This window comes from Pleurodeles waltl, chromosome 4_2 (assembly GCF_031143425.1).
Source record: "Pleurodeles waltl isolate 20211129_DDA chromosome 4_2, aPleWal1.hap1.20221129, whole genome shotgun sequence".
Classification (NCBI taxonomy): Eukaryota; Metazoa; Chordata; class Amphibia; order Caudata; family Salamandridae; genus Pleurodeles; species Pleurodeles waltl.
Genome location: NC_090443.1, coordinates 1,022,601,244 through 1,022,613,584, shown reverse-complemented (window position 1 = coordinate 1,022,613,584; position 12,341 = coordinate 1,022,601,244). Strand labels below are relative to the sequence as shown.

The following is a 12,341-nucleotide window of genomic DNA, read 5'->3' as shown; positions in this document are numbered from 1 at the left end:
CAGTAGAAGAAAACACCAGAAACTTCTCTCACTTCAAAGTGGGCACCAGGTATATCTATTGGTCCCTCAGATTCACTCTTCAGGACACACCGGGAACTGTGGATACAGACGAAGGACGCCTGCTGCTTTGCTGCTTGAGGCCTGCCCTACTTGCTGAGACGGAAGACTAGACCTGCATCCTTCATCCCAGGCTGAAGTGACTCCAAGAGTCAGCTTACTGACATCCTGTTAGAGGTACATGGATACCTTCCCAGCTGATCTGCTGCCTGGACCTTCAACTGGACCTGCAACTGAAACTTCCTGAGCCCTGCTGGCCTCTGCAGGAATGGGTTCCTGATCCCCAAAAGGTACACCTTTGGTCCTAGACCCTTGAAGGGACAACAGTTGAACTCCTCTTTGAAGAAAAGTAGAAATCCTAAAGTTCCGAGCACTTCACGTCCGCAAAGAGGCCTGCTCATGCCAAGATCTTGCTGATTGCCAGCGCAAAGATCTGGTGAAACCCAATTTTTTTGGGTACAGCATCCGCCAGCAACGACCTGCAATGCAGGATCTGCTCTTCACGCTATAGCATCAACAGCCCGCTATGACTGCTAATGCAAATTTCCAGCAATGACCATTCCCCAGGCACGTCAGGATCTTCGTGCTAAAGCGACGACCGTCCGGGATTCCCGGCCTGCACTTGACACTAAAGCGATGATCATTGGCAAAACTCTTCCTGCTCCTACTGGCCTCCTCCACTGCAAACAGAACTTCTCGCTCTGAACTTTCGAAAGTGACAGTTTCAGCAGGGCTAACCTGGCTCCTGTATCCTGCCAGCAATCCATCACCATCGGCCTCAACTTTTGACTTTCACCTGATCTCACACAACCAGAAGGCCACAAGTGGTGCTTTGTGCTTTCAGGTGTTATACATACCTGAAATCTTTAAAATTTCACATTTCAAGTTCTACTGATTGTATTTTTGTTGTATTGGTCTCAAATAATTTAGTACATTTTATCCAATTTTTCTAAATAGGTTTGGAATTGTTCTTGTGTTGTTTTTTCACATTTTTTTTTTTTTTAGTTCTGCATATGTACTTTACACATAGCCTCTTAATTAAGCCTGACTGCTTTTGTGCCAAGCTACTAGATGGTGAAGCACAGGATACTTTAGTGACTTCTTGTGGTTCACCCTGACAAGGATTGTGGCTGTTCCGTAAGTAGAGTTTTCACTCCCTCCCCCTCAATCAACAACCCAATTTCTTACAAGCCTTTATAAGCATTTTTAGTATACATTAATAAAAAGACAATAGTATGCCAAGAAATCTAAAACTGCCTCAAAGGTGAGAGTAAAAAATTCAGCAGTCAGAATGATAAGTTGTCTTTTCCTCTGAGACCAGTTTTCAGAGCCCTGTACTCTATCATGATCCCACAAATGCCACTTTTCAAAGCAGAAAAAGTTGTCCAAAAACCCATTTATGCCAATTGCCGAGACTGCTGGCTGAAAACTCCCAAAGACAAACAATAAGGAAGATTTTCTACCATTTTGCGGCGGATTGTGTCACAAAAATATACTTCATGTACAAACCCCCATATCAGACATCATGCACAGACGCTTCCACTACGGTGCAAGGATGAGTGCATGGCCCAAGGCAACCAAAAGTGCTCCATTGCAAATAAACTATGCCAGATATTAATAGATATGGTGTTTTTCTGCTCTCTTACTTTGGCGCAACATAGCTCAGCAGCTTTTATGATAAGACATACTTTAAAATCTTACAAACATTGTATATGAGCTGAAAAATACAGCACAAATGACAAGTTTGAAAAGTTTGTAAAAATAAAAACAGTTCTCCAAGTTAACATCAGCCTCAAGGGGGCACTAAGACCTCTCTTCAAATGTTAGTAGATATAGCACTGTATCAAAAACAGTGGGTGGTAGTGAAAGAATGCCTATGTACTACACATGGGCTGCCCCCAGATGCAAACTAACACAGAGTAGCGCAAAGTGCTTTGTGTTATTTTTAGAGAAGTTTCCAGTGCCAAAAAGGTTTTGAGCTGGAAAAGTAAATAACAAATTAACGGTTTGATCCAGTTTGCATCACTTGTTGTGCACTAGAGCAAACTTTTGCTAAAACTGGCCCTTATTTTTGTCGTTTTTCACAATGCCATGAAGGTTTACAGACATGAGCTTTATAATTAAATGTAACATAACATCTGTGGTGGCTTAAGCTTAAAGAAGTATGATGGTTGATGGGTGCTCCATGGTGGGTGATGGTAGGTGGTCTGCAATGGCTTCTGTATGATGCTGGCTGCTGATGGCTGATGTACAGTATAAGGCATATTATGATTATTTATGGTGATTTGAATTTTGGGGTTGTTTTGTCCTGGGGTTATAATCTGTTGCATTAATGGTTATGTTGCTTCTCTCTTTTTCTGAGGCTCTTCTGTTTTTCAGTGCTTGATGGCTAGTATGCTTTGTGTATTTTGCTAAAATATTCCCTTAATATTTTCAGCCCATGTTTGTTGTGCAGAACACCTATGGACAGGATCTGGGATTCCCTCCTGTGCAAGAACCATTAGCTGTTTCTCCACCGCCTTATGATGCAAACCATGTGGCCAATGTAAAACAGCTGTGAGAACTGGATGTAGACTATCTGTGCCAAGAACTCTGATCATTTCAGCACTATTTGTTAAAGGTATGCTTACTTGATTTGAGCCACCATCCTAAAAAGCAGGGGCTACCGATGCTAATTTTCACTATTATGTAACATATGTACAAAATTCCATTTGAAGACCATGCACATATTATAAGCATAATTCCAATCTGTAGTGCGTCAAACAGCAAGCTCCCTGTATCCTGACCAGAACCATCAACCATCCTTCCATCTACCTTTTTATCAATGGAGATGCCAGCTTGAAAGAAGACGTATGGGTCGTTTTGAGAACTCATCAGCACTACATAGTGTACCTTATGCCCTGGTCTCACTCTTAATATGGAGAGGAGGATATTTCATAATGGTGGGGCCATGCCACGCCTACATTTGTAAGGTACTCTTGCATCAGTGTGTTAATTCTGCAGTATTTATGCGATACCATTAAATAGAAAGTGTCATTAAATTAAACACCTTTCTGATGGGATGTGTTCAGGGCTTCAGAAAAGCAGTGTACCATCTTGTTTTATTCAATAAAATCAGCAAAAGAAATGGGGAGTAACATCAGTGTTGTTGCTTCGACCTTCACCAATCAGCTTACACTTTCGGATCGCTGGAAGATGCAGCACAGTGCGTCACAAACTTGATCTACGATTCTTTGCTTCTTGACCTGAAGAAAGTCCTTAAAGCCAGTGTACGAGAAGTCAAGTGAATACCGTAAAGGGTTAAGGCCACCTCCAATGTTAGACAGCACCATTAGGCCACAAAGCCCATGAAAAACTCAAGAGCCATTGACTTTCCTCCAATGCAGCGTACTGCTATTTACCACCCTGACATAATAAATAATTTATTTCTTACTCCTTACATAGACCACCTTCCTAAAAGTATGACATCATCAAATGGAATATCATTGTCTGTCTAAATGGACTGTAAATCACCCTTGCCTCAGCACTGCATTACCACTCTCTTGGGCTGTTTGATATAATGAAGGCATTCTGTTGTCCCCGATCTACTTGCATGCAGATTTAGACATTGTAAATTACCCCATCACCCTGACAGAGGTGCCATTCGTCAAATTTAGAAATGTTTGCTGGCCGTACAGCAAATGTACAACTTTCTTTTTTCAAAGAGAGAAACCCAAAGCAAAATTTTCTAAAAAAAGAATACCCCCTCGCCATGAGAGTTTGCTCCCATGGAAAGGGGACATTGAGCACTTATTAGTGCTACTTCCCGGCAAATTCTTCCCAGTAGTGACGGTCATTGGTCAGCTGTATGCCCTCCCATCTAAATTAGGTGGGTGGATATATTGCCAAACGGAGTATGGGTCTTTGGAGGGGCTTGACCGTGTTTTGGATGGAGTAGTCTATGCTGTCATCAGACCTATGGTTTGCCCAATTCTAAATAGGGCAAGTGGGCCGTCATGTTGGGAAGGAGGGACCTCTGTGGCAGTTGCGATGAAGTACCCTGTCTGCAAACATTTACCTCAAGCCCTTTGTCTTGAACAGTGTTGCAGCTTAGCTGTCAGTGATTGCATCCCTGTGAGGAAAATCAAACTTTCCACAACCTGAGAACAACAATTTGTATTGAGTTGATTTCCTGGGAACAGCACAAATACTCACTCCACTGAAACATAGCTATTTGGGAAATACAGATTCTAAACATAGGGTAGGATATGATGCCCCTGTCTGAGCTGCCCATTTTCATAAATTTTTAAGTTTCAAGGTCATGCCTCACTTCCATGGGAAAGGTACTGAACCCTAAGGAAAGGGCTCCTCAAACCTCTTATGGTCTGAAAGCCTTCTGCATCCAGAGAAGCACACATACCCCCTTAGGAAGGGTCACCATCTGGGGCATGTACTCCCGTCCTCACTCAGGGTTAGTGGGAAAAATAGACCCTCATAATGTGGGGTGCATTGCGGACTTCCCAATGTCAGATGATGCATGAAAAAGGTAGTTCTTGTAAAAATATTAAACGGGTTACCTAATCCAGGGCCTGCTGGCATTGTGCATAACTGCCCACTGTAGTTGCCATTACCACAAACTCTTATGTTTTCCTGTTGATCAAAATCCTTCCTCACAGATAAGTTTAGTGTTGTTCTGGCCACAAACTATAAACACTGGTGTGTTGCTCAGGCAAGCTGTGATGCATTGACATTTATTCAAAAGATATCTCTTTATCAAACCTTCAAACTCTGCTAGGAAAGACTGACAGAGAACTCAGGAATCCTTCAGCTGGCTTCTGTTTTAAGACAGTAGTTTTTCCTCTGGTGTGCTCCTTCCACGTCACAATCTTTAGGGTCATATTTATTTTTACAAAAGGGAAACTCTAATTTAACTTTGCAAAGAGAAACTTTCCAGGTAAGGTGTATTATTCATGCAGAAAGTGTGAGCCTGATTACTTACCATCCCAGTGCAGTGCTAAATCCACATTGTATCTCTGTGTAATATATAACTTCTCCAAAAGGCCTCTGAATTCATAAAATTCATGACATGTGAATAACATTTGTGTAGCTCTGTTTGTTTGTAGTGACTCCATGGTGCCTCATTTTTGAAGATGTAAAATATCAGCACTTGTTTGCCCACTTTGTCATGTTGTACATAATTTGGGGCTTATTTTCACCTGCCTCAGAATCCAGTAGCTCATTACAGGAAATAGCAGTTGAAAGCATTACACTTTATTCAGATGTGGCAGGGATTTAGGATGAAGGGGCATTGTGCAAATTTCTTCAAACTAGAAATACTACGCTGTTATCCCTAATTATCAATGCATTCAAGATACTGGGGCATGGGGGATCTCAGTTAAGTTATGGGTTTACAAGAAAAGACGCCACTTCATAAGGGAGAAATCCCTGCTGCACTTCACAGGCCGATGGATCTTTGGCATTGACTGAGAATTATCAGGAGCCGTACATCACATTAAATTGTCATCACTAGCTCTAGTCTATCTTAATCAATAATGAGAGTTTTGAATGAGTTACTGGGTTTTATTAATCAAATCTTTCTGTACCCCATCTTTATTAGTCATCATATATAAACATCAATATCAATCATTAGTTTTGTCAGTAGTCAGAAATGAGTAATCAATAAACCATAATAAATGCATTAAGCACATTACATAAAGGAAATAATCCCTATTCTAGGATGGGAATGAGAAGAGGTCAGTCTCAGAAGCTCATAAAGAGTTTCAAGTTCGAGAGAGAAAGAGATCATAAGCTTAAGGCTTCAGGATCAAAAATTAGTTCAGTAATTCTATAACCATTTAAACCAGAGCTTCTCATGTACAGATGTTCAAGAAACTCTGTAGAGTCTCATGCAAATGGGCTAGTGAGGAGAGGAAAGTGGCCAATGTGGTAACCCAGTCTAGGAACATGAACTGTTATAAACAAACCATTCTTTCAATGTTGCAATTTCTTCTTTCTTCAGCCGGTCAATCATCTTTTAATGCTCTCATGGGAACAGGATCACTCCTCGTCTTCGCACCAGTAGCACAGTAACTTTAGATGGCAACTTTCATGTCTACGCCTATTCCCTGTCAACTAACTGTTTAGTCTTGTTCTCTCATGATTTATTCTCCTGTCCAAAACTGCTTTCTCATGTGTAAACTTTCATAGCCATCTTTCTAAATAACAAACCTATTCATTAGCTAACAGTGGTTTTTGTGTAATTAGAGCATTGGAATGTAGAGAGCTCCACTGAAGACAATGCAGTTCCAAAGATCTGCACTCACTGGTAAAGGCCCTCTCACCTGAGTGTCGTAAACTCCACACGCTGCCACTAGCAATCCATTCTACTGCTTAAATGTGCAGTTACCCAACAGTCATACACAGGTGAAGAGCTGAACAGTAGCCATGGCAAATCCTCCAAGAAATGTTCACTTTTTTGAAAAGGCCTCATCAAATTGTTTTCATTTTATTTAGACACGTTTCCATTGATGCGTGGGTAAATAAATCAGCTGGAGTACAAAGAGAGATGCCTGGAAAACGCCACCAAAACTTTGCTTCACATGAACTGTATATACCTGAAGAGAAGAGGTTTGAAACCAAGGCTAAAACAGTAACAAGATGGGCAACTCAAATATTCAGAGACTGGTTGGTGGAAAATGGGCCTATGCCAGACTTTGAGATTAAACCACTGCCTGAACTCTGCAGCCTCCTGAGACATTTTTATGTAGAGGTAAGAAATGCCAAAGGGGAATGGTATAGTAATCAAACCCTAAAATAAATAGGGGCTGGACTAAATAGACAAATTAATAATCCTCCTTTTAGCAGAGTTGTTAATATCGTGCATGATGCTGTATTTGCACCTGCTAACAACGTGTTAGTGGCAATTTTAATTAAACAGTGTAGAGAAGGCAAAGATGTCAGTATAAGAAAATAATTTAAAACACCATAGAACTTATCATTGATAAAACACGGTAGTATCTTGAACTGTGATGAACCCATTTCACTGCAGTACTAAGTTTTTTTGATGCCCAACTACACCTTGCAAGATATGGCAGGGAAGGATTACGAGAGTTGCCTAAAAATGCTTTCACCTTCCTAGTAGATGAAAACAACCGTGAGTATGCAACGTTAACTTTTAATGAACAAGCAAAAAACCATAATGAAGTAAACGAGAAACTTAGATATCAGAACAGAGGTCGCATATGTGCCCAACCAGGTTGTGCATTGTGTCCTGTAAAATCATTGAAATTTTATATTTCCAAATTGCCCAGAGATTACAGTTGCTTCTATGAACAATTAATGGAACTTACTGTGGAGGATGCTGCAGGTGCCTTTGTTTGGTATTTCAAGGAGCCTCGTGGAAAAAAAAACAATTGGAGGACTAATGAAAGAAATCAGCAGGATAGCAGGATTAAGCCGCATTTGCACAAACCATTATCTGCGCACTACAGCTGTGCAACTGCTTGCAGAAAATGGTCTTCAAGCACATCCGATAATGGCAGCTAAAAAGTGAAATCAGTGTACAGAGTTACTGGAAAGCATCATCTGAAGATCGAAATGTATGGTCCACTGTACTAGAAAATGCAGGTGACAATATCAAGAAAAATACATCTGAAAAATATGTAAATGGACCACAAATCTGTGTAGAAGTAGAAGACAAACCTCCTTTGAGGATACCGAGGAGCAGCACAGATCACAACATGAAAATTATTATTTCTGATGTTTTCTTACACTGTAACATCCCATTTAATGTCAATGTACAATTTTTACTGAAGTGAAATATTACTATAACAGAGTATTTTTGATGGCTTTGCACAGCTTGTTTTTCCTCAAATATAGTAGTGTGCATGTTTAACTCGTAAATTTATAATTTGTTATTCCATAACTTTAGCACTGTAATTGTAGCTCAAAGCGCATGGTGATGTTAGTAATATAATAAATATTGTTTTGCCAGGCACATAGTTGTCCGTTGTTTCCGGTTTTATCCTCCGTGTCTGTATACATTTTCCTGTCGTGGTCTGTGTTTAGGTCAAGCATAGGCAGCGCTGTCTGCAAGACATGTTGTATTCAATATTGGCTTTTAACAACGCCCACTCTTGCCATTTGTTCTTTGTTGTGCTTGTCTTAAATGCTTCCTTTTTATTGGTCCATTTTTGAAAATTACCTTCGTTTTGTGCTTAGTTCCCTTCCAGGGAATTTCACTAAGAGGATTTTTTTGTTGGCCATCATATTACGCTTCCTCCTGTTACAGCGTATGATGGCCCCTCCTCCATCCTCCCGTCTGGTACTTGGTTCTACGCCAGTTAAAACAGACCTTGTTGGCCATTTCATTTTTTTTAAGCAGCTTTGCTTTCCTCTTGATATGTGCCTTCGCTGTGTGCTCTGCTCCATCACAGGTGAAACCGTGCCTACCAGTGACTAAGCAGTTGTGTAGCATTCTCCAGGATCCCCTTTGCTCTGGGCTCAAGATGTCTGTGGTCTGGCCGTGGGCCTGCTACCTCCAAGCTGCTTTGGCAGCTCCCTATAACGACCGGAGCTCTCTGGGCTCCCTCCCTGGTCTCTGGTTTCCTAATCCTGTTCCTGCCTGAAACTGTTAGGGCTGTTTCTGTGCCAGATAGCGCTCATGTGGTGTTTCCGCTCCCCCATCCCAACCCTGCAAGTGCTTAGAAGGCAGAGGCTTTATTTACATCAACATTTCCTGCCTTGGCTGCATGTGATCTTGGCACAGTGTTTCTGACCAGTGTTTATAGCCAGAAGATCCCTGGCTGAACAGCCTCTGCAAACTAAACTGTTCAGGTGATTACTTTTTTCCCACAATTATCTTGTCTGTCTTGTCTAAGCAATTTAGCCACGTTGGTGTTTTTATTCTCGCCCCCCACTTAGTTTTTTTAATTTATTATTATTTTTCATGGAGACAAAACTCCACCCCTTCATATATTGAACCTTGCCTTAACTTACTTCCCTTCGTGGTGCTTCACAACTTTTTTTTTAATCTCTTGACTTTTTTTTCTTCAAAGAAGCGGCCAATTACTTTATGTGTCTGTCTGTCGCAGTATTAGAGGGCAGGTCTACGGGTTTAATGAATCAATTCAACATGTTTTTGGATTATGTCTTGTTTTGCAGCATGTCGGAGATCAGCCATGGTCACTTAACTACTACCCATCTCCTCTTCACTCACAGGCACAGTTTGCTAGCCAGTTTTACTCCAAAGTTTTAAGTGTTGTTCTCCTGTTTCAGTCTTTTTATTGGTTTAATGTTTTTATCATTGATACTTCTGTGAGGAATCAACCCCTAAATTCACTACTGTTTTCACAAAAAGATATGATCAAAACTTACTCCTATGACTTCTCTTTCTTTAGTCTTTTATTGTGTCCAGTTCCTCCCAACCAGTTTCATAATGTTCTGTGACCCTCCTGTCTCTTTTCTGAGCACGAGCTTCTGGTCTCGTACATGGACTCTCTACTCGTGGTCTCCTATGTGGACCTCCCACCTCTGAGCCACTCGCATGCATGAAAAGTGACTGGAAAATAAAAGCAGGCCACATGGTACCATGCAGTGGCAGACCTCTTGCAAACGTTAAATTTTAGTTTCTGATTGCTGTGTTCAGGTATTAAACTAGCTCTATTGAGCAGAAATCGTTGTCTAAGCAGTAGCAATGTGTTTTAAAGTGACAAGATGAAATAATTCTGATACTCAGTGTGCCACATATTATGCCTTCTCTTGGTGGTCAAATTAGCCAAGGCTGTCGTAAAGTTTGGTTGCCTATTACCACGCAATTCCAGTACAAACAAACACAAATGATGGATGGAATGCAGAACCAATCAAACATTCACCCCCAGTCACAGATCTGGGTTTAATCCATCAATTATTTTGCCTACCATGCCACCCCAGCTTGGACTCAGCCTGGACCGGAAACAAGCATCCTTGGACCGGTTTCAGGTTATCACCCTTCATCAGCTAGGCTAGCTTGAATTCAGTGACATAGTCAGCCCGGGACCCACGTCTGGGCATACCCGGTGCACTTAGGGTGACAAAAGCAAACAAATGATGGACGGAATGCAGAACCAATCAAACATTCACCCCCAGTCACAGATCTGGGTTTAATCCATCAATTATTTTGCTCACCATGCCACCCCAGTTTGGACTCAGCCATATACAAATCAGTCTTGACCCTGTTACCCATGGGAACAGTCCAACCCGAACTGCCAGGCCAGGTCCTCCCAGGACCGGAAACAAGCATCCTGGGACCGGTTTCAGGGTATCACCCTTCCTCAGCCAGGCTAGCTTGAATCCAGGGGCATAGTGAACCCGGGGCCCACGTCTGGGCACACCTGTCACACTTAGGGTGACAAAAGCAAACAAACACAAATGATGGACGGAATGCAGAACCAATCAAACATTCACTCCCAGTCACAAATCTGAGATGTAATTCCAGTGGCCACAGCCTTTATCCTCTTGTCTTGTACCCCAATATCATCACTTCTTCCTCCTGGCCCTCGGTCTCTTGGCTTATAGTCTGGCTGTGCGCTTCTGGAGCCTGTGTCGGTCACCATGATTTCTTGACCTCTTCAGTTTCTTTGTCACCTCTGTTAGATACTTCTTTCTTTCCCCTTGTCCTTTATTTGCAATATCAATAACTCTTACTCCCGAGCCTCCATCTCCTGTCTCAGATTCTGACGGCTTGCTTCTGGAGCATGTTTCACCCTTTTCTGGATCTTACTCCACAGAATCCGCCTTTAGCCTATCATCACATCTACTCTGATCCTTCCTGTGTTGTCGTCAATATCTTGACCTTTTACTCCTGATCCTCAGTTCCTGGTCTCGTAGTCTGACTGCGTGCATCTGGAGCCTGCTTAAGTATCTTTTCTGGATCTCTTACTTCGAAGTCATCAGTCTCTTTGGCATCTCTGTTCAATCCTTTCTTCTTTCCTCTTGTCCCACATTCTCAATACCCTTACCTTCTCCACCCACCTCAGATTTTGACTGCACTCTCCCAGAGCCTGTTTCACTCTCCTTTCTGGATCTCTTACTCCAGAGAATCTGCCTTTAGCCTATTGTCACATATACTCTGATCTTTCCTTCCTCTTGCCTTGTCATCAGTATCTTGGACCTTTTACTCCTGATCCTCAGTCCCTGGTCTCCGATTCTGACTGCATGCTTCTGGAGCCTGCTTCAGTCTCCTTTCTGTACATGTTACTCCTAACTCTACACCTTTAATATCACACTGTCCCCTCTGCTCAAATCCACACTGCGCTCCTGTATCAAATCTGCAGTATCATTACCTCATGCTGCTTACCATAAGTCTGCGGTTTCAGATTCTGACTCTGTTCTTTTGGAGCTTCCTTCAGTCTCCTCTCTGGACTTCTTACTCCTTAGAGTCCACCTTTAGTCTCTTATTGTAGCCTCTTCTCAATACAGTCTAATGCCAAAAGTGTATTTCTGATAAAGGTTTTTATTGGATTTACATGATAATTGCATATGTTTGATTAATCTCTCCTTATTGCAGTTATGAACATGATTCAGGCCAACTTAACATCCATATGACGTTTGAACACACTCATATAAGTCTGGGTAACCCTTTTAGTTTATTTCTCTCCTTACTACTCCGTGGCTGTCTTGTGTCTTTTTTGGGAGGAATTGTGTTAGACAGCCAGCATGTCTGATAGTGGGTGGTGAAAGTGGTATTCTATTGGAATTGGCATGGCAGATTTAAATTAGGATGCTAAATGGCATCATTTTAATTTTTGGCTGCAGATAGAAGAAGAAGGTAAATGGAAGTGTTTTAGTTATATGCAGGGCCACTGGAATTATGTGGCAGGAAAATACAAAATTATGAGGCAGGGTTGACCAATATATGTGGCAAAAAAGTCCAGTTATGGATTTACAACACCAATAGCTCTAACTCAAGCAAATGCGAGACCCATTGCATTGCGAATGCTTGTTTAAAAATCGTTGTCAGGATTAAAAATAGCTATCTTGTTCAAAGCTCTTTTAATTCCTTAGTACTACATTTTTAGGTCGAGCCTCGACAGCACGCATGCGCTGCCTGAAAGACCTGTAGTTAGGGATATGGGCATTTTTGTCCCGCCTGCCGCTGCCTGCCACTTCCAATAGGTTGAAGGCAGTGTTGCTCTTGTTGTTCTGCCTTCTAAGTGGTTTGGCAGCCGATACATCACTTCCTGCACTTGTCCCAGGCGCACCGGACAAGTACAGATTACTTACACCTCACATGTTTTTCTGTTGTTTAGATGGACTATTTTTCTTTG

The 12,341-nt window shown here is 41.8% G+C and overlaps 1 protein-coding gene across 2 annotated transcripts in view; it reads left to right on the top strand.

Moving 5' to 3' along the window:
• Window positions 1-8,030, top strand: part of LOC138293612 (membrane-spanning 4-domains subfamily A member 4A-like) — a 55,624-nt gene extending 47,594 nt beyond the window's left edge. For both annotated transcript variants that reach the window (XM_069232885.1, XM_069232886.1), the window contains exon 7: window positions 2,495-8,030. In XM_069232885.1, coding sequence (XP_069088986.1) covers window positions 2,495-2,617 — 123 coding nt within the window. In that variant the 3' untranslated portion in view covers window positions 2,618-8,030. The remainder of the gene's footprint in view (window positions 1-2,494) is intronic.
• The last annotated feature ends 4,311 nt before the right edge of the window (window positions 8,031-12,341 follow it).